General features: G+C 60.4%; 1 protein-coding gene across 1 annotated transcript; it reads right to left on the bottom strand.

The window, feature by feature from the left end:
* Positions 1-779: 779 nt before the first annotated feature.
* EHD1 (EH domain containing 1) lies at positions 780-19,118 on the bottom strand. Its single transcript, XM_084895866.1, has 5 exons — positions 18,531-19,118; positions 13,557-13,654; positions 4,156-4,568; positions 1,878-2,042; positions 780-1,503 (listed from the first exon to the last, which is right to left on the bottom strand). The coding sequence occupies exons 1-5, from the start codon at positions 18,932-18,934 to the stop codon at positions 979-981; spliced, it is 1,605 nt and encodes a 534-aa protein (XP_084751992.1). The 5' UTR covers positions 18,935-19,118; the 3' UTR covers positions 780-978.
* Positions 19,119-20,614: the final 1,496 nt, after the last annotated feature.

Here is a 20,614-nt window from a genome sequence, read left to right on the forward strand (position 1 = left end):
CCTTCCTTTGGTCAAGGGAGGGAAGGTCGGGGCGGCTTCCCTGGGAAGTGATGGAGGTAAAGGAGGGAAGGGGCTGGTTGTCCCTGGTCTCTGGCCGCGAGGCCGGGGCTGGAGCACCAAACCGTGCCAAGTTCACGAGGACCTGGCACCCACCCCAGGGTGGGGCGGGGAGGTGCACCGGAATGTCCAGGGGGTGAGAGGGTGCCGCAGAGAACACCTGTGGGGCCCCTGGCCGGGAGCTCGGCACACCCCCTAACGGCTCCTGGGCAGAGCTGCCCCTGGTGAGCACAGGAATGGAGATAAAAATCACAGCTTCTGGAGGAGTGGTTGGGAAGGGACTGGAACACTCATCGAGTATGAGGGGTATTCCTTTTCCAGAACCAACACTAGCTTATGTATCTCTGGAAGATGTTCTCTTTCACACACGCCCCACCCGACCCCCCAGAGGCAGCTGGGCCTTGCTTCCGTGACTGCCAAGCGGGGACGGGAGGCTATGGGAGCAGAGCAGGGCTGTGCGCAGGGGCTGAGGTGGCGGAAGGCACAAGAACGGAGTCCGGGACATGGGGAGGCAGCCAGGAGCGTCGCTCAGCTGAGGAAAAAACCAGATCCGGTCACTCCTGTCCACACGGGCCCAGCGCCCGGCAGCTGGCAGGGGGGCACCGGGAGTGGTCGTGGGGCGCTGCCGAAAGCTGCCCAGCCAGAGGGAGAGGCAGGCGGGGAGGCCAGCGGTGTGCGTGAAGGCATGGGGCTGTCAGACGGAGGAGGAGGCAAGAAAGAAGGCCGCCTCTAACGTTATATATTAAAAATATCCATAGTTCTTGTGCATAAAATTCCATCGTTCACATACGAGAATCACCCTGCCTCCCCTTTAAAGAAAGATGGTGGTTTCCTTTTCAGGTCCACTCAGTCTTTATGGCCTTGAGAACCGGCGGCCCTCCCTCCCCCCGTCCCGCCGGCCGGCTGCCCGGGGCCAGCTGGTCACTCGAGCCTCCGCTTGGAGGGCGGGATCAGGTGCGGGGGCAGGTCGGCGGGCAGCTCGTGGCCCTCCAGCTTGACCTTGATGAGGTGGTTGGCCAGCGCGAACTCCTCGTCGTCCAGCAGCCCGTCCTTGTCCACGTCGGCCAGCTTCCAGATCTTGCCCAGCACCGTGTTGGGCAGCTTGGACTTCACCATCTCCTTCTTGGCGTTGGCGCCCGTGATCTTGCCGTTGACGGGCGACAGCGTGTAGAAGATCTCGTCGTAGGTGGGCTTGTCCTTGCCCACCACCCACTCGATGTCGTCTATGCCTTCCCCGGCCCCCTCGCCGTAGCCGTGCCCGAAGGGCCCGTTCATGGTGCCTTCGAAGGCCCCGCCCTTGACGACCTGGGTGGGCATCTGGGACTCCTCCTGGCGCACCATCACCATCAGCCGGGCTATGTCGTGGGCCAGCATGTCGTCCACTGTGTCCAGCAGCTTGGGCTTCAAGGCCTGGAACTTGGTGAAGTCCTGGGTCTGCAGGAGTTCCTGGGGGGGAGCGGGGAGAAGGGTGGGTTGGGCCCTCCCAGACTCCAGGCGGAGTGGGCAAAGCAAGGGTTCCCAGGGGTTTCCTCCTCCAGCCCGACCGCTTCACAGCTCAGGCCACTCGGTGATCCCCACGGGCCCTGCGCCCCCCATTCGTAACCTGGAAGGTGAAGAGTCCCTTCCCGGCAGGGCTATGGAGGGAATGAACTGGGATGAGGCCGAGGGCCTGGCCCTGACCCCATTCCCTGAGGACCTTCGGGTGGGGGGCTGGGGACTTCCCAGCTGCCTCCACCCTGGGAGCCCCACCCACAGAGGCCCCGCGCCCTGGCTTCCTCCCGCCCGCCCCCCCCCCCCCCCCCGCGGGGGCGCGGCCGGACCTGCATCTTGCGGAGGCTCGGGAAGTCGCCGGCGGAGATCTGATGCTCCCGCTCGATCTTGGCGTAGATCTCGCCCAGGTTGTTCACCAGCTCCTTCTTCTTGCTCTCTTTGCCGAACATGTTGGGCATCTCCTTCTTGAGGGAGCTGATGATGTAGGCGTGCACCTGTGGGGAGAAGGCGCGTCACAGGCTTCCGGGCCCTCGGCAGGAGTGTGCCCTGCACCTGGGCTGTGACCCAGGGGAGGTGGGGTGGGAGGGGGCAAAGGCAAAGGCAGTCCAAAGCCCGGGTTCTGCTTCCTGCAGCCTCCCTCCCCCAGGGACCCCTCCATGGGGCAGCCCCACCCCCCGCATGTGCAGACACGCGGACACTCACATCGAGGTCATTAAACTCCCCTCTGTCATTACCAAAGCCTTGGGGATGACTAAGGGTTAGAAAATGCCACCAGCTTTCCCCGATGTTTCCAGCTTTATCTCGGCTCCAATGCCTTGCTCAGACATTTGCCAATTTAAGGCGGCACACCTTCTTTCCTCAGACCAGGCTGGTAATGTCGACCCTCCAGGGCACCAGCCCTTCACATCCTCTGCCTTTGCCAGCCAGTGCCCAGCCAGGAGGGCTGCAGCCAGCCAGCCACCTTCTCCAGACTGGTCCTCCTCCATGACCGCCCCCTTCAATCCCCCCTCGGCCTGGCCGGGCTGCCCTGGGCCGGGAGCCAGGCTGAGATTGGCCCGAGGGAACAGGCCTGTCGCAGAGCCGCAGCCAGAGTCAGCACAGAGAGCGCTCAGTCCGGGAGCAGGAGCAGCAGGTGGGGGAACAGGTCTGGAGCCGGGTTTCCCAGGCAAAGTGACTCCATGTGCCCTCAGGCCTGGAGGGACACAAGCATTTCTGAGGGACAGGCAGGAGGAAGTCTGCCCTTTGTTCTGTCCGGGAAGAGGGGAGCCGCCCTGCCCTGGTCTCTTCTGCGCTCACAGCCCTCCTCCTCCAGCTGGGGTGTCCCTCATGCTCTGAGGTCAGGAGCCAATCACTCAGGTTTTCTCACAGGCAGCTAGAGAAGCTGCAGCCGTGTTCTCTGCGGCCTCCGCAGCCCGTCTAGGCACAGACCACGGGCTCCGTCCACATGCACACGGCTCAGCAGGGCAGACGGGCCTGAGAACCCGTCTCCCAGCGAGCTCCCGTGTGCTGGTCCGGCACTCTGGGCAGCAGACCCGGCCGGTGGGGAAGGATGAGGATCAGGTCTCATCATTCAGGCCAAAAGCTACCTGACACCAGGCCTCCAGGCAGTGTGGGTGCCCTGGCCATGTGCTCTGTCCATGGCGGAGTCTCCAAACTCAGGGCTACACACTGCAGCGGCTCCCTGAGGCAGGACAGGCCCGGAGGGCTCTCGGCTCTCCCGGGACAGCCCAGCCAACCAGCGGGAAGCCCATCCTCAGACCCGTCCTCAGGGGCCCCGGTGACGGCTTCGCAGGCCACAGGGCTGCTTTCTCCAAAGCCAACGCCCACCGCTGCCTCCCTAGCCTCTGCGCGCCGCCCTGCTCTCTGCGGCCCTTTCATCAGAGATCGCGACACACAAGGGCCTCTGCAGGCCACTGTCGCTGACCGGCCACCCCAGGGCCTCATGTGCTTGGCCAGACACTGAGATTCCAACGTCTTGAGCAATTCAGAAGCTGCCAGAGGTGCCAGCAGGCCCCGTGCTTCCGCAGAGGGGCAGGGCGGTTCAGCAGGCCTCTGGGGACAGGCCGCCCAGCCTCCTCTCTGGGCCCGCAGGCTAGAAGCCCACCTCTCCACCAGCTTCCTGTCCTGCTTAAGCATCAGCTCCCACCAGAGGCCCCCAGCCTGGCCTGGCCCACCAAGCTAGCTCCCCAGTCTGCTTCTGCAGCGGCCTGTGGTCTCCCCAAATTGTGCTTTATATGCTGTATGCTTCCCCCCATGGCTGACCAGCGCTGTCAGTCCCCACTGTGTCCCCAGCGCCAGCATCTGCCGAGTGCACTTCGGTGCTCAAGGGACCTGGCGGGGGAAGCCCGCGAGGCCTTGAGCTGCGCCTCCGCCCACTGCCACTCCCCAGGCTGCTGGGGTACAGAGGGGCCTTCCAGTTTGAGGTTTATGCACATGAAGAATTTCACTAAACAGTTGCGCCCACAGGTGCCGAGAGAGGGCTGGTTCAGACAGTGCAATGGGGCTGGGGCAGAGATGGGCCTTGGGCACCCCGAAAGGCAGGGCAGACCAATCCCGGCCCCAGGGGCAGTCCCGGCACAGGAGCCCGCCGTGCCCACCGGGGCCTACCTTGGCCAGCCTCGCCCGCTTGATGAGGTCGTTGAGCTTCCGGAGGGCGGCGTTGCGGGGCAGGGACTGGATGTCTTTGAACAGGTCCTGCTCCTCGGCCTCGAAGAGCTTGCGGTTGTCGGGGATGAGGAGGGGGTGGGACCAGAAGGAGCCGATGTAGACCCGGACCACCTCGGGCGTGTTGATGATCTTGCCCAGGGACCACATGAGGGCCCCGTACACCCGCATCAGCTGCTGCGTCTCGATCTGGTCGGCCTTGTTCAGCACCACGCGTATCTTGTCCTCGTGGTTCTTGAGGGCCTTGATGACCTCGGAGAACTCGTCCGAGATGTCCAGCTTGTGGGCGTCGAAGAGCAGGATGATGCGGTCGACGCGCTCGGCGAACCACTCCAGGACGGCCGCGAAGTCGTACCCTGTGGGGAGAGGCGGTGAGCCCAGGCCCCGGGACAGGCGGTCCCTCCCTCCCCACCTGGTCTTTACAGCCCAGAACGGGCTCACGGCACCCTGAGGGCGTCATCGGGCCTCCCCCTTCTGTACCCGCCACAGCAGCGCCCTCACCCATGCAGGGCCTGGCATTAAGAGACACTTAGAAAATAAGCAACGCAAAGAAGTCACGAAGCCCACGCTCTGAAGTGGGTCTGACTATGGCCGGGGTGAGGAGACCCCAGCAGCGCGGCTCAGCCAGGGTGGCAAGGACAGACTCTGCCAGCCGGGCGCCCTGGCACAGCAGTGACGCCAAAAACAGCGCCCGCGCCTGCGGCCGCTGCCTGCCAGGCTCCCCGCTCTGCGGGGTCTCTGCAATCCCTACAACAGGGGCTGGCAGACTGCAGCGCGGGGCCCAAATCTGCCCCCCCCCCCGCTTCCCCACAGGAGGCTCCACTGGGCTGCACGGCCAGCTGCACTGCCGAGGCTGCTTCTGTCTGCAGCGCAGAGTTCAGGGGGTTGCGACAGACGGTAATGCCTGCCGAGCCTACAACGCCGAGTCTCTGACCCCGAATGAGCTTGCTGACCTCTGCTCCACAGCGCGCTCACGGAGCAACAAACCACTTCCCTCGCGAGACACTTCCCTAAAGTGCAGGCTGGCCTGACTGTTTCCCCTCCTAAGCCGGCGGGGCCCGGGCCCGGGCGTGAGGCAGAGCGCTGACCGGAACTCTTCCTTCAGCACAACTGTCCTGTCTCAGCTGGACACCCCCTCGCCTGGCTGCCCGGCAGCAAAGGAACAAGAACAGGAGTGTGACCCTTTGTCCTTTCTCCTCTCCTTGGCTAGAATGTCCACGTGACCATGGAGCCGGAGCGGCCACCTTGGGGTCGGAGCGCAGAGCCGAGCGGCCAGGCTGGCCTTGCTGGCTGCTCCTTCGCACACAGCCACCTGATATCTGACCGAGCGGGGGTTTGGGGTTGGATTTGTATCCTGTGTTGTAATTACACTTCAAAACGTTTCCCTTTCCCTCACTGCCCCCAGAGAAGGGAGCCTTTCTCTCCTCAGGAATCCCGAGGAGAGGCAGGAACCAATGGGAGCAGGGACAAGAGTCTGGGAAGCCTGGGTCCCAGCCCCCGTGCATGCTCCCTCTCCGGGGATTCTGGGCACCCTCCTGTCCCTGGGACCTGTCCTCTCTTCCTCACCTGCTCCCCACGGGCCCCCCAAATGTGGGCCGACCCTCTTAGGAGCCCCCAGTGCTTCCCAGAGGGCAGCTGGGCTCCGGAGATTTAGCCAGAGAAGCCCTCCTGTGGAGAAGAGCCAGGGACACAGACCAGCCACACCGATCTCCCCCTCCCCCACCCCTCAGTCCCCTGCCGGGTGGGGATTCAGACCTGTTTTCTAGGCCATGGCACAGAGAAGCAATCAGGTCCAGGAGGAGGACAAAGAAAAGAACAAAGTGTCACGAAAGGCCCAGCGCAACCCACAGGGCCGGGAGGGCAGCCCCGCACTAGGAACCTGAGCAGCGGGCCGGCTCAGGGCTCAGTGCCAGGCCCCGGCCCGGCCCGGGAGGCCGCCTCCCTGGGCCAGAACCCGGGCCCCTGCTTGGCTGGATAAACACTCTGGCTGCCAGGCCCCAGGTTCGAGTGCTCCTCAGAGCTGTCTGCACGCCTGGAGCCACGGCGTTCCCAGCCTCTCCCCGGGAACTCAGAAAACAGGACCTTAAAGACGGATCTGGGTTCAACTCCCAGCTCCAGCCACTGACTGTGACCTTCAGTGCTTAACTCTGCGTTACTCCTCCTTCGTCTATCCAGTGTGAACACCAAGTCCTTCTAAGACCTGGGAGGTCACATGAGGCGATGTGCTGGGCTCCCAGCGCAGGCCCAGGCACTGGGATGACTTCCATGGAGGCGGGGGCGAGGGGAGAGGTGACAGGGCCACTGGAACAAGGGACAAGCAGCTGGGATTGCGTCACTGCTCAAGAACTATGCGACCGGTGTCGGGTCTGCTCCGAGGCCAGGGGCAGCTCTCCTCTTTGGCAAGACACCGAGACTTCAGGAAGCCCCAAATCCACTGCTCTGTTCACATGGCAGCCTCTCCGGGCGATGTGGAGGCTTCACCCACCCCGGCAGCCAGGAAACAGGATGCTCTGACCAGAGGCAGCCACTCAGCTGGTTGGGGTTTCTTAACGCAGTGGAGGTAGGTGGAAGGGGGCGGGGACAGCAAAGCCCTCAGGACTCTGAACCCCAAGGCTGGCAGGGGCGCAGCCAGCCCTCCGAAGGCCCGGGCAGCTGGCTGGAAAGGCAGGGCCACCAGCCTCCCGTGGCAGTGTGGCAGGGCATGGAGCAAGGCATGCTGCTGCCAAAGTACAGCTCCGTGGCCCCAGCACATGGGGCCCAGCGCCACGGAGCACGCCCAGAGCGAGCGGCCTGCAGAGAGCAGGAAGGAAGGCGGAGCGCAGGCGGGGGACAGCGGGCAGGGAGCGCGGCTGTGCGGCTGGGGCTCCGGAGGCTGCCGGCTGCCCAGGCCGCTCCGCCAGCGCCTTTTATGGCTGGCTCTGCGGCCAGCAGGTCAGCGCTGAAAAAGCGATGACTCAGGCCTGAACAGAGGCTCCCTCTCAGCAGAAACGAGGCCCCACTTCTCCCCTCGGCAAGCCATTTGTCCTCAGACTGACCGAGTTCAAGTGACCAGGGTCCCGCAGCTGGGGAGGCAGCGCTGCCAGAATGAAAGCCCTGGAACAGGGGCGCCCTGATGGGCTGGGCTCAAGCCCAAGTGAGCTTTGGCCCAGGAGTGAGGACAGCGGCGGGGAGCTGAGGTCACCCCCACACTCCACCCAGCGGCCTCCTCCTCCCCCAACGGTGGGGGGCCAAGAGCACGACGGGAAAGGGAGAGGAGGAGGTGGAGTGAGGCCCAGAGCCCCAGCCAAGCTGAGCGCCTGGCGGCAACACACTATCGCTCACCAACACCTCAGCTCAGAGCCAACAGAGCTCAGCCCGTTTTCTGCAGGTGAATGAAATTTCCTGTTTATTATGGAAAGCGCTCACTCTTGGTGAGAGAGAAGGGGGAGGTCGCGGTTCCATTCCTGGTCAGGGCACATGCCTGGGTTTGGGGCTTGACCCCTAGTAGAGGGTGCGTAGGGAGCAGATGTGCAATGATCCTCTCTCATCATTGATGTTTCTCTCTCTCCCTTTCTGAAATCAATAAAAACAATCTTTTAAAAAACGGTTAAGTCTAGCTCTGGCCAGTGTTGCTTAGTGGTTAGAGGGTGTCGGGTTAGATTTTTGGTCCAGGGCATGTTACCTGCGTTGCAGGTTTGATCCGTGCGGGAGGCAACCCTCTCCCCACCCTCTCTGCTTGACCTCCCACCCCGCCCAAGAATCCCTGGAAAAAATACCCTCGGGTGAGGATGAACAAAACATGGGTAAGTGTTACGTTGTGCACATTTAACCCTCCCACACACACAGTCATGGGGACTGGGAGATGGGAGGGGCAGGGTGGAGCCCATCAGGCTGTGAGGACAGGCGGCCCTCACCGTGGTGGCTTCCGGAGCCTCCTCTGGGTCCCCTCTGCCTTCCGGGGTGCCTCCTGAGGGTCTGCCTTCCCGGCCAGCCGTGCTTCCCTCTCCCCACCCAGCACCCAGCTCCGAGGCGCAGAGGCAGCACTGTGATTGGCGCCGGCTCTCCTGTGCAGCACCCTCCAGACACAGGCGTTCCAGCAGCCAGAGGGGAAAAGCTGCTTCGTACATTCCGAGAGCTTCTAGAACATGAACAATAGAGCGTTTGTCTCCAATCACCTTCTGTTTCCTGCCATTCAAGCCGCGTGGGCCTGGGCATTTCTTACCACAGCTCTCCATCACACACGTTTCCAACTCGTGCTGGACCAGGAGAGCAAAACAAATGTTAAAGCGCTGAGAATCACCCAGCTGGTGTGGCTCAGTGGTTGAACTCTGACCCATAAACCAGTAGATCCCAGTTCAATTCCCGGTCACGACATATGCCCAGGTTGCGGGTTCCATCCCCAGTAGGGGGTGTGCAGGAGGCAGCTAATAATTTTCTCTCATAACTGATGTTTCTCTCTCTCTCTCTCCCCCTCCCTTCCTCTCTCTGAAATCAATAAAATTAAATTAAATTAAAATCTGCACTGTACACAAATGTTTATAGCAGCTTTATTCAAAACTGCCCCAAACTGGAAATCCAAATACCCTTCACTCGCTGAGCAGATAACAAACGCTGGTGCGTCCATCGGCTGGGCCAGCACAGCAACAAAAGGGGCAAACCACTGACGCTGAGGCACGTGACCAACCGAGATAGCACAGGCCGAGCGAGAACAGACACACACCAGACACAAACGGGATGACTCCACTTCAGACATTCCGGAAAAGGCAAAGCTTTAGGGACCAGTGTCAGAGCGGTGGGTTGCCTGGGATCTGGAACTTTCTGGGTGATGGGAAGACTACACCTCGGTCACGGTGGTGGTTAAGGACTGCTTCAGGGAGCTGTGCACCTGAACAAGGTGTGACTGTGTGTGATGTAGACCTCAGGACACCTGACCACAAGACAGGAGGACAGGGCCAGAGGGAGGACAGATGGACTCTGGAGCCAGGCCCCCATCTGAATCCTGGAACTTCTCAACAACCAGCAGCGTGGCCCCAGCAAGGCCACGTTCCCTGAGCCTCAGCGTCTTCATCAGCGATGTGAAGCCCTGCTGAGGCATCGAGGAGCGCCTGGCACACTGTAAGATCTTGGTAAATGTTTGCTAGTATTTACTCCAGGATCTGGACTCTGGACTCAAGAAGCTTTGGTTCTGATGGGTGTGTGGGCAACAACCGCTCTAAGGCGTAAGAATGCCTCGAACCCCAAATATAAACGGAACATTTGCAGGCGCTCGGGCCAGCTGCTACCCAGCCGGCCGCCGGGCTGGCAGCCCGGAACAGGTGCCGCGTGCCGGCACCAGCTGGTACCACTCCTCCGTAGGCAGTGCCCACGCCCCTCGGCAGAGCCGGCAGTTTCTCATCCTGGGCTTGGGCCAAAAGCTGTCCGGCTGAACAGGGGCGGGTGTGGGGGGGGCAGCGGGGAGAGGAGGGCTTTAGGAGGGAGCTGCCCAGGGCCCGAGCACCCAGGGGACCTGGAATCCGAAGGGAAACCCCGCTGAGTCAGTGCTCCCCACCCTCCAGCTCAAGATGCTATTGGGAAGAGCGCCTTCCTCATCAGTCTGGGAAGTCCTGGGTTTCCCGGCGTCTTTGTTTCCCATCAGCTGACACTGCAGGGCACTCAGCTGTGCCCTGGGCACCGGGGCAGGAGTCCATGTAGAAACGCCTGCAGCCCGGACCCGAACATCACCCTCTCCCTTCTGTGCAGCTCCGGCCCTAAAGCACCGCCCGGGACTGGAACCTCCCGCCATTAGCTGTGCTGGGCGCTGGGAAGCAGGAGCACGCAGCACTCCCGCCTGACAAGGGCCTTTTGGGAAACTCCACAGAGCATCCTCTGGCTGAAAGCCTGGGGAAGCTCCGGCCTGGAGGGCTTTGCGGGCTGGGCCTCTGAGGAGCGGTCAGCATGAGGGTCAGCGCGAGGGATGGCTCAGGGATGGGGGCTCCGGCTCCGGGCTGGGGAGGCAGAGCCAGCAGGCCGGCTTCCGGTCTGAGACAGACCCTGGGGCCAGGGACAGCGAGAGGAGGGCAAGTGAGAACCCAGGGACCAGGCAGCCGTGTCAGGGCTCCGAGGGCTGGTGCAGCGGACAGGAAAGGAAGATGGCAGCCCGTGACTTCCGGGCCCTGCTGGGCTCAGGCTGGCAGAGAAGCCCTGCTCAGTGATGACCACAGAGGGTCAAAGGCTTGTCCGACCCAAGCTCTCGGGGCTCCCTCACCCAGGGGCCCTCTCAGCACGTGCAGTGTGATCCCACCCTCACACCAGCGTGTCATCTTGGGCTAATTACTCAACTTTGCTAAGCCTCCGTTTCCTCCTCTAAAAGCAATAGCTTCCTCTTAGGTGCAGCTGCTGTGACAACTGCGAGAAGTGAGTTCACGTGGCACAAGGCCAGGCGCAAGGCCAGCCGGCTCCGACCTCCTAATCCAAGTCTAAGCAGCACTTCACCGCTGCCACTCCTTCCACACGGAAAACCAGACACGAGTTCCGGCTCAGCCCAGCCACGCGGCCACGGCAGGGAGCGACTGGCTGGGACTTCCGCCTGAGGGTGCCTCCCCCACTGCTACCAAGACCCTGATGCCACCGACTGCAGGCACCGAGCAGCGGGGAAGCCCAGCCCCCGCCCGGCCGGCCCGGACGCCCTTTGGGGCGCCCTGTCTGTCGCACAGGCAGCACTCCCGATGCAGCCTGCGTCCGCAGGTCACTCTCTTGCTGACACAGGAGAACGTTATCTACAAAGTCCCTCCGAATATTAGCCCAACAGGGAAGTGGGCTGCTCGGTCCCCCCTTAGCTGCCAGCAGATCCCCTGCACACATGAGGGACCACGGGAAAGGCAGGGACCGGCAGCAGGGTGGGAAATGGAAGCCGATGCAATGAGCAACTCCAACGCACACACTCCCTCCAGAGGATGCTCTGTCTCCAGGGAGCAAGGCTGGCGAACCAGCCGCCATGCTGCTTGCCCGGGACCGGGGCTGCTGCTGGCTCTGTCTTTCTGGGAGGGAAACACCTGCTTTCCACGCAGCAAAGGGAGCAGAGGCGGCGGCCAGGAAGCCTGGACACACTGCCCTGCTCTGACGTCCCTCTGGGCCAGGCAGCACGGGACCTTTGCAGGAACTGACGGTGGGCTTCAGAGAGAAACCCTCTCCCGGCCCATCCACCATGGCCAGCACCCTGGACCCGCACCCAGCACCTCTGAGAGGCCTTCCTCCTGCTGACAACATGCTGACACTGACATGTTCCACGGCAAATTCCCAGGACCTGCCATCTGCCCGCGGCTTGGGGCCAGGGCTGCCTCGCCCACCACGGGCTCCCCAGCCCCCAGTCAAACATGCTGTGTGACTGGAGGGAGCGCGGAGGCCCTGCTCTGGGAGAGAAGGGGAGGCAGGGCGGCAGCACCCTAGCAGACAGGATCTGGGCGCCTAATGCAGTAAGACATCCACTCCCCCCTTCTCAGCGGCTGAGCTCTGCACAAGCTGAAGTGCTGAAGACAGCCCAGCAGGGGACTTCCCAGCACTGGTGCAAAGAGCTTTCTGAGTTCCCTTTTCCGTGACAACAGGGGCCATAGAACCCTAAATCCTCTCCTACACATCTTCCCTCCCAGCTCTGAAGGCCGCAGAGGGCGGCATTCTGGGAAGATAAGCCTCTTTGTGAGCTCCTGTCCTTTATGCAAAGACACACACAACTGGCCTGTGGGGCTGGGAGCATGTGGAAGCCAGTCAGAGCCCCTCCAGGTCATTAAAAAGAATGCTCCATAGAGGTTCAGAGAAAGTCCCTCTAGGATAGCTCACCCTGGAGGAGATTGAGAATAAATCCCCCTTTGGGGGACTCGCCCTTTAAGAGTAACCGATTCAGCTTTTCTGGCCTTATTTTGGCAAATGTCAAGCCTTCTGCTTATCAGGCACTTTCTTAAAACCAGGCTGGAACAGTAACAGCAATAAGAGAAAACTGGCCCTGGCCTTTAAAAAGGGGTCCCTAAATCTGCTCCCTGAACCCCTAGGATGTCACTATCCTTGGGAGGAGAACCTAAAAGCTTAAGACAGAGCCAGAGCCAGAGCTAGAGCAGGCCAGTGAGCTCTGATGCAATCCTATAGGCAGGGACTCAGGCCTGGGAAGGAAGAGAAGGTGCGCCAGCACCAATGGCTGGGCCCAGCCCTCTCAGCTACAGCAGACACACACTACCCCCCGAATCTCAGGCTGCGGGCGTCAGTGCAAAGCTCATCAGCGCTGGGGGCCCTGAGGGAAAGGGTGCAGGGAAAATTTTCGAGTTGATGGTAAACAAACTTCCCTTGTCCTCAACCCCTCTGAGACTGCTCTCTTTTCATTTTCACATCTGCAGCTGCAGGCTTCACGCCTGGCCTGCCAGTTGTCCTCTGCCTGCCCTCGTGCACCTCTAAGCCCCGTGCCCCCCTGCCTTCTGCAAAAGGAGGGGCTGGGGGTGGACAGCAGAAACAGAACCCAGTTCAGGCACATCCTGAACAAGGTCTTCAGAAAAGCTGGACAAAACCGAACCAGGAGTTCACACAACTGAATGTGTCTGATGCCCTCATACTCAGCACAGACAACTTCCGCTGGGAGGCTGCTGCTTGCAGGCATTTAAGCAAAAATTTCAACACATTTCCACTAGCCCCTAAGCATTTAACAAATTCCTGCCAGTCTCCTCTGGGGAGCTTGCTAGAGTCCAGCTGATTTCCCACGCGCCTGCAGGACTCACTGGGAATGTGTACGGCGTTGGGAGGCAAAGCTTTAAAACACAAACTAAGGTGCGTGAGCCCAGCCGGGCCGGCATGGCTCAGTGGTTGAGCATCGACTTATGAACCAGGTCACGGTTCGATTCCTGGTCAGGGCACCTGCCGGGGTTGTGGGCTCCATCCCCAGTGTGGGGTGTGCAGGAGGAAGCAGGTCAATGATTCTCTCATCACTGACGTTTTTATCCCTCTCTCCCTCTCCCTTCCTCTCTGAAATGAATAATTTTTTTTTTTTTAAAGGAGTGAGCACAGAGAGCCGGGGCTGGCTTGTTCACGGTCAGCAATGCTGGCTGAGGTACCTTGGAGCCCAGATACTAAGCTATTTTCTGTGACCGCACAGCCAGCCGGAGGCCCCAGCTCCAGTCCTGGCTTCCTTCCCAGCATGCCCCAGGGGCAGGAAAGCATGACAGCCACAAGTTGGCTGTGGTTTCACCTGATGGCTCTTGTAACTTCAGCAAAGGAGCCCAGGAAGGAAGGAGCTCCTTGGCTGCGAGAACTGTGACAGAGGGCTGGTGGGCCATGGGCTCCCCTCAAGGGCAGCATCGGGGCTGCATCGCAGACCTCAGATGGGAGCGGCCCTGGGCTGCGGTCCGTACCTCTGCTGATGCGCTGTTTCTCTCCAGACAGGATGCCGGGCGTGTCGATGATGCTGATGCTGTCCAAGACCGGGTTGGGCAGCTGGGCGCACATGAACCTGCGGACAAGAGCCGGGAGAGAGGTCAGGACTCAGTCATCGCTGCTCTAGAGGGCACAGCGGTGCTTTCTTTCTTTCCCCCTAATTTTTTATTATTATTGATTTTTTACAGAGAGGAAGGGAGAGGAGAGTCAGAAACATTGATGAGAAGCATCGATCAGCTGCCTCCTGCACACCCGCTACTGGGGATATGCCCAAAACCTAGATACATGTCCTTGACTGGAATCGAACCTGGGACCTTTCAGTCCGCAGGCCGACACTCTATCCACTGAGCCAAACCAGACAGCGGTGCTTCCTGTGCTCCATCGCCACCTCTGCTTCCTTTCCAAGAGCGAGAAACTTACAGGAGGTTTCTATCATCTTAGCTGCCGGGGTGGCCAGCAGACTGCACACAGTCTCTTAACTGATCCAGCCAGCAGGCACAGACTGACCCACATCAGCACGTCCCTCACATTCGGCTTTCCCCCCGGAGATCAAGGGTTCAGCACTCAAGCTGCTGACATGTTAGCATGAGCCTAGGTCACCATTCAACCACGGGCTACACTTCTTTCTTTTTAAAAAATGTCTTAATTTATTTAATTTTGTTAATCCTCACCAGATGATATTTTTTCATTGATTTTTTTAGAAAGTGAAGGGAGAGGGAGAGACAGAAAGGGAGAACTGTCGATGTGAAAGTTCCCTCTTGCATGAGCCCTGATCGGGGCCAGGAATTGAGCCTGCAATGGAAATATATGCCCTTGACTAGGAATTGAACCTGAAACCCTTCAGTCCAAGGGCCGAAGCTCTAACCACTGAACTAACTGACCAGGACTGGTTTTTATTGATTTTAAGGAGAAAGGAAGGGAGAGAGAACCATCACGTGAGAAACACTGATTGGCTGCCTCCTGCATCCTTCCCCGTGCCCCCTCCACCCCCCACAGTGGGAATTGAGACCACAATCTGGGCATGTGCCCTGACAGGGAATTGAACCAGCACATCTTTGGTACATGAGACGACGCTCAACCAACTGAGCCACACTGGCCAGCGCACCACTACCTTTCCACACACCAAAGAGAGTAAGGAGATCCTTTGCTACCGCTGCCGGGCCCAGCCCTTCCCTTCCACCCAGCTCCGTGGGGGAGGGACTGCGGCGGGTGGCCAGTGAGAGCTGGAGGACTACCCAGGGTGTTGGTGGGCAGGGAAGTAGACATCATTCTCTGAAAGTCAAAGCGTGAAGGAGGCAGCTGATCAATAATTGATGTTTCTATCTCTTCCCTCTCTGAAATAAAAATTTAATAAAATCTAAAAAAAAAAAAAAAAAAAAAAGAATGAAGCCACAGAGAGGCTGGCAACTCATGAGGGAGAACTTGGCTGTGTGTGCCTAAGCTCCCACTGGACTCAGAGCAGCCCAGAGCAGCACGGGGCTCCCAACTGGAGCAGCGACTCTTTTATATATATATATACATATATATATATATATATATATATATATTTTATTGATTTTTTACAGAGAGGAAGAAAGAGAGCTAGAGAGCTAGAAACGTCGATGAGAGAGAAACATCGACCAGCTGCCTCTTGCTCACCCCCCACCGGGGATGTGCCCGCAACCAATGTACATGCCCTTGAATGGAATCGAACCCGGGACCTTTCAGTCTGCAGACCGACACTCTATCTACTGAGCCAAACCGGTTTCGGCAGCGACTCTTGATTAGACACAGAAAGGCCCTTTGACAAGGCCTCTGGGAAAGGTACTGTGTGCGCTGACCCAGCGTGTGCAGGACACAGGCTTAAAGCTGCCTTTCCAGCAACAGGGAGGAATCCAGCCGATCAGCTTCCCCTTTCGGCCCCACCCCTTGGTGACCAGTGGCCCCCAGGCCAAGGGTGGAAGGACCTGCCTATAAACAACAGAGCCCAGCCAGCTGCCCTCAAGGCGAACAAACCTTGGACCTCACCCTCCCGGTGCCGGCAGCGCTGTGTGCTGTAAACAGTGTGCGCCAGGCCTGGGCTCCTGCTGGGGAAGGCGTCACTGGAGAGAAGGCCAAACCGAAAGGATTCGGAGGAAAACTGGCTCCGGTAGTGGCATACGAGTACACAAATGCCTTGTAGCCCTGGCCATTGTGACTCGCTTGGTTGGGTGTCGTCCAGTGCACTGCAAGGTCACTGGTTCGATTCCTGGTCAGGGCAGGTACCCAGGCTTCATCCCTTTTATCCTGATACTAAGCAATTTATCTTGGTGCAGGAGGCGGCTGACTGATGTTCTACTCGGGCATCGATGTTTCTCTCTCTCTCTAAAATTCAATAAAAACGTTAAAGAAATGAAGCCTGGCAGATGAGCCTGGTGAACACGCGTAGGACGCAGAAACGACTGCTGTGCGGTGGAAACACTCGGGAGCAGGCGGTACAGGGGCCTCCCCTCCCATTGTCTCACCAACAAGGATGCTCAGATTTCTCTTCACGACGAGGGGTGGGAACGGCCACACAATGAGTTTTAACAGGACCAACTTAGGGCACTGACTGCCCTGCCTCCCTCAGTCAGCTCCATCCGACTTTGGTCTTAGAACAGCCACTTGGGGGGAAAAGACCGGAAAGTCAAGTTCATGACTCAATGGGTCTCTTTAAGAGCCTGGGAGAGGCTGTGCCAGCCAGAGAAGAGCCCCCTTTGTGTGCCCTGCTGGCCAGGAGGCACAGGCTGACACAGCCCGGGCCCTGGCGTCAGTGCAAACCCAGGCCCCCCACCCTCAGCTGCCAGGCCTTCAGGCAGGGCCATAGCATGTGGGGACCCTCTTGAGATGAGGTGGCGGCAAGAAGGACAGTGTGGCTGCTGGCCGCTGGATCACCAACATCACCCAGCCCTCCCGAACGGCTCTCTGCCAGGAGGAAGCGGCAGCAGCGGGCTGCACACACAGTCCGCAGGCAACCACCTGGGGGTGAGCGCCACAAAGCACCTCGGCTCAGGGCCGTTAGTTCCCTAAACTAATGAGGTGGGGATGGCCTAGGTCAGCGGTTGCCAACCGGTGGTCCTCGGGCCACTGGAGGTCCGTGAGGTCTGAAAGGTTGGCGGCCGCTGGCCTAGATGCTGAAATCCCTTCTAGCTCCCAAACTAGGTCTGCAAATCCAGAGAAGAGGTCACATGCGCTGGTCGGGTAGTTCATTTGGTTAGTGTCGTCCCAATACACGCCAAGGTTGTGGTCAAGCACATGTAAGAATCAACCAATGAATGCATGGATGGGTGGAACAACAGATCTCTCTCTCTCTCTCTCTCTCTCTCTCTTTCTCTCCCTTCCTCCCTGTCTAAAATCAATGAAAAAAACAAACAGGCCACATGCCCATTTCTTCTTCCAAAAAAAGGTTTCCTATCACAGCCGAAGTGGAAACCTGAGGGCAAATGAGGTAGGCATAGCTACCCTTCCCGCCAGCTTCCCAAAGTCCTGCGCGAACACAGAGACCTAATCACGCCTGGAATTCCCGGCATAGCGGCCAAGTTTTCCACAAGCTGCACCGCGCCCACCAGCTCGCAGCCTGAGCCAATCCCCTATCTACAGGCACGGCAGCTCCAAACCCAGCATCCCGGGAGAGGCTCCGGCTGCGAGGCCGCACCTCTCCAGGCCTCCCCAGAGGGTGCTCAGCTCAGGCCCCCACACCCAAAGCCGCCCGCCCGCTGTCCAGCAGAAGGGCAAAGACAGCAGCAGCCTGTCCCCCTGCTGACGGCCAGCCCTGTGACTGCAGACGGGCCTGGGCGGCGCGGACCGGGGGCAAGCCGGTCCTCCCTGCCCAGCTGGACAGCCTGGGAAGGAATGCCACCACACAGGGCGGGCGGAGACCTGGAGACCGGACCGAGCCCGGCATGCGCCCCTCCTTGAGTGGGAGGCGGCAGGTCGGTGAGGTCCCCGGGTACGCACCATGGGGAGGAGGGTAAGGAGTTTAGGAACACGGACTGGGGCTCCGAGCTCCTTTACGGAAGAGAGAGTTTGGCTGGGTAAGTCAGCTGGTTAGAGCATCGTCCTCCTACACCCGGGTTCCAGGTTCCATCCCCGGTCAGGGCACACACCAAAATCAGCCCATGAATATGTAAGCAAGTGGAACAACAAACTGATGCTTCTCTCTCTTTCTAAAAAAATTTTTAAAAAACCAATCAATAGTATTTTTTTAAAAGTGAGTTTGGCTGTTTGCACTCCTTAGAGGTCAATGCCTCTCCTGGGCAGCACCGTGAAGGACAGACTTTTGGAGGACCGATCCTCTCATCAGGAGAAGGCAAGTTTCACCCATTTAACCGGGGAAACTTAACCAAGTAGGTGAAGGAACCTCCTGGTGCGTCTACAGAGGGATTCCGGGTCCCAGGGTCACCCCCTGACCCTTAACCCCTAAGGCAGCCCGCCCAGACCCTGAGACAAGTGTTCCAGCCCAGGGGGCCCTCCCTGTCCCCCCCAAACCCGCGGCCCCGGGGAGGCGCCGCACAGCCCAGCAGCAGAGGATGGCTAAGAGCTTCACCACCTTCTCCCACTGAGAAACAGACCCCGAGGGAAGGAAGGGGTGGTTTGAATGAATTCGGTGCGTCCAGTCTGGGGGAAGCATGTGGGGACAAGACTAAACCCCTGGTTCTGAGGGGAGTGGGGCTGGGCTCTGCGGGGAGTTAAGCTGATCACCTAGAAAATTCCGGGAGGTGACAGACCCGGGGATGCCCACTCCCGGAGCCACAGGTGGGTGTCCCAGGGAGCGGCAGAGGACCCTGTCCCGGTCCCTGTCCCGTCCCAGGGAGTGGTCCTGAGGGTCTCGCCGGGGCCTCGGAGACAAAGGACGGTGGCGGGGCGGCGGCCGCGGGGGAGCGGAGCGCGGGGCCGGGGCTACGGCGGTCCCCTTCCCCGGCTCCCCGGGACGAGGGGCGAGGGGCGAGGAGTACCTGTTGAGGAAGGCGTTACCGAAGGCGTTGAGCTTGCGGAAGGGCCGCCGCGGGTCCACGACGAGCGCGTTGCCCGGCACCACGCCCTCAGTGGGGCCGTGCATCACCGCGATGAACGAGTCGGTGGTGGGCTCGGGCCCGATGCGCATTCCCGGGAAGTCCTGCTCGATCAGGTGCCGGATGAAGGTGGTCTTGCCGGTGCTGTACTGGCCCACGAGCAGCACCATGGGCTTGTTGTCGAAGTCGGCATCCTCCAGCGCCGGCGAGTGGAACTCGTGGAAGCGGTAGTGCTCCTCCAGGGGCAGCAGCTTCTGCGAGTACAGCTGCCGCAGCCCCTCGGCCACCGTCTGGAAGAGCTCCGGCTCCTTCTTGCGCCGCGCGTCCTTGCTCACCCAGCTGAACATGCTGCCGGACGCCGGGCGGGCTGCTGCGGGGAGAGCGGCGGCTGCAGCGGGCAGAAGCGCGCACCGAGGCGGGGCCGGGCCGGCCGAGGGGCGGAGAGGCGGCGGCCGGCTGGCGGGGCCGGGGGCGGGAGGGGGCCGCACTGCGCAGGCGCACGTCACAGGCCCTCGGCGGAGTGAGGCGCGCCCCGGCCGGCGCCCTTTATAAGGCCGGCCTCGGCGCGGGGGCGTGCGCGCCGCTGGGGGCGGGGCGCTGGGAGCGGGAGGCGGGGCCCGGCCCGCGGACCCCGCGCCACGTCTTCCCCGCACCCTCTCCCATTGGCCGATTCCAAATCTCGCGAGCTCTGCTGGCTCGCTCCCCGCCCGCCCGGGTGCCATGGCAACCACGCTTGTTTCGCCTCACACTCAGTGGGCGGCTCCCGGAAGTGCTGCGGTGGGAAAGGCGGGAAGCGGGGCGTCGGGCTCGAGGAGGCCGGGGGCCCGCGTGCCTTCCAGCCTCCGCGAGATGCCCAGTTCAACACCCCAGCTTCCCGACCACGGGCCCTCCCGCAGTGACCCCCCAAATGGCTCAGAATCCCAGGAGGCTGGGAGGGGCCCGAGGCCAGCGCCCATCCGCCTGCCCTTCCTTGCCGCCTCCATCCTCTCGCTCCCATCCCCGCTCTGGGAGAGGCAGTAGCCAGAGACGGTAGAGGAAGCTGAACATCCCGGGCGGGGTGGTGACTCGCAGAGAAAAAATGCGGAGGGTGAGACCATGGGGAAGTCTGACTAGCAGCAAGAGGTGACACCCTCAGGCCAAAGGGCTGGGAAATCGGAGATGGACGCGGCCGTGGAGGACGCATAGGACACGGGATGTGGGGGAGAAGAGATGCCGTCCTTACAGAGGCTGCATCTGTGGGAATGGGGAGGGGCCATGAGGAAGTTGGGGCACTCTGGCCACGTGCGCTGAGAAGAAGAGGAAATTCCCCCTGTGGGGAGGAGGGGGAACGTGGGGCAACAGTGAAATCTTGTGGGAACTTTGGGGGAATTAAAAAACCCCAATACTTCCGCTTTCCTCTCAGGTCACCACCAGTTACTCTTACCTACCGGTTCCTGGCTGTCCCGTTAGGCTCATTTTCCTGCCATCATCCCTGGCCGCACGCAGGCCCGCTGCTCTGTCCAGGCTGGTGGAACCCTGCATGGTGATGTCAGAGCTGGGGGACTGATTGTTAGGTAACCGGAACAGGACACCAAAGTGCAGGAGGGGGTCCGGGAGGCTCCGGGCAGATCTGAAATGTCCTTGGGAAGCTCCTGTCCAAACTTCCGGCTCCTGGGAGATGTGGGAGCCTGGAGGGCCGGGTGCCTGTATCCGGGAAGAAAGCAGACCGACTGTCAGGCTAAGAGGACAGAGGGAGGAACTCTGAGAATATACACTTTCAGGGGAGCTGGGCCAAGGGGAGTCAGAGGGGGCAAGATAGGAGGTTGGTCTCCCACCATTAGGGGGTCAGGCCTCAGTGTCTTCTGAGAGAATAAGGAATGTTAAATTCCCCTTTTTCTCTCGGCATTGGGGAGCCCGGCCCGTACGCTCAGGCCCCTGATTTACCCCTTTCATTTGGATTTCATTAGCATCTGTTCATCAGTCACACAGGAAAGCATGTGAAAAGGCGTCCGGAGCCTTTTTGAGCATTCTCCTCTATAGCGGCTATG

Source organism: Pipistrellus hanaki (assembly GCF_964339955.1).
Source record: "Pipistrellus hanaki genome assembly, chromosome: 9".
Classification (NCBI taxonomy): domain Eukaryota; kingdom Metazoa; phylum Chordata; class Mammalia; order Chiroptera; family Vespertilionidae; genus Pipistrellus; species Pipistrellus hanaki.

Excerpts from the sequence above, each read along its gene's own strand:
- EHD1 (XM_084895866.1), bottom strand. The coding sequence starts at position 18,934 with ATGTTCAGCTGGGTGAGCAAGGACGCGCGGCGCAAGAAGGAGCCGGAG. Across the intron at positions 4,569-13,556 it reads GAAACAGCGCATCAGCAGAG|GGTACGACTTCGCGGCCGTC; the intron begins GTACGGACCGCA and ends CTCTCCCCACAG. Across the intron at positions 1,504-1,877 it reads CGAGCCTCCGCAAGATGCAG|GAACTCCTGCAGACCCAGGA; the intron begins GTCCGGCCGCGC and ends GCTCCCCCCCAG.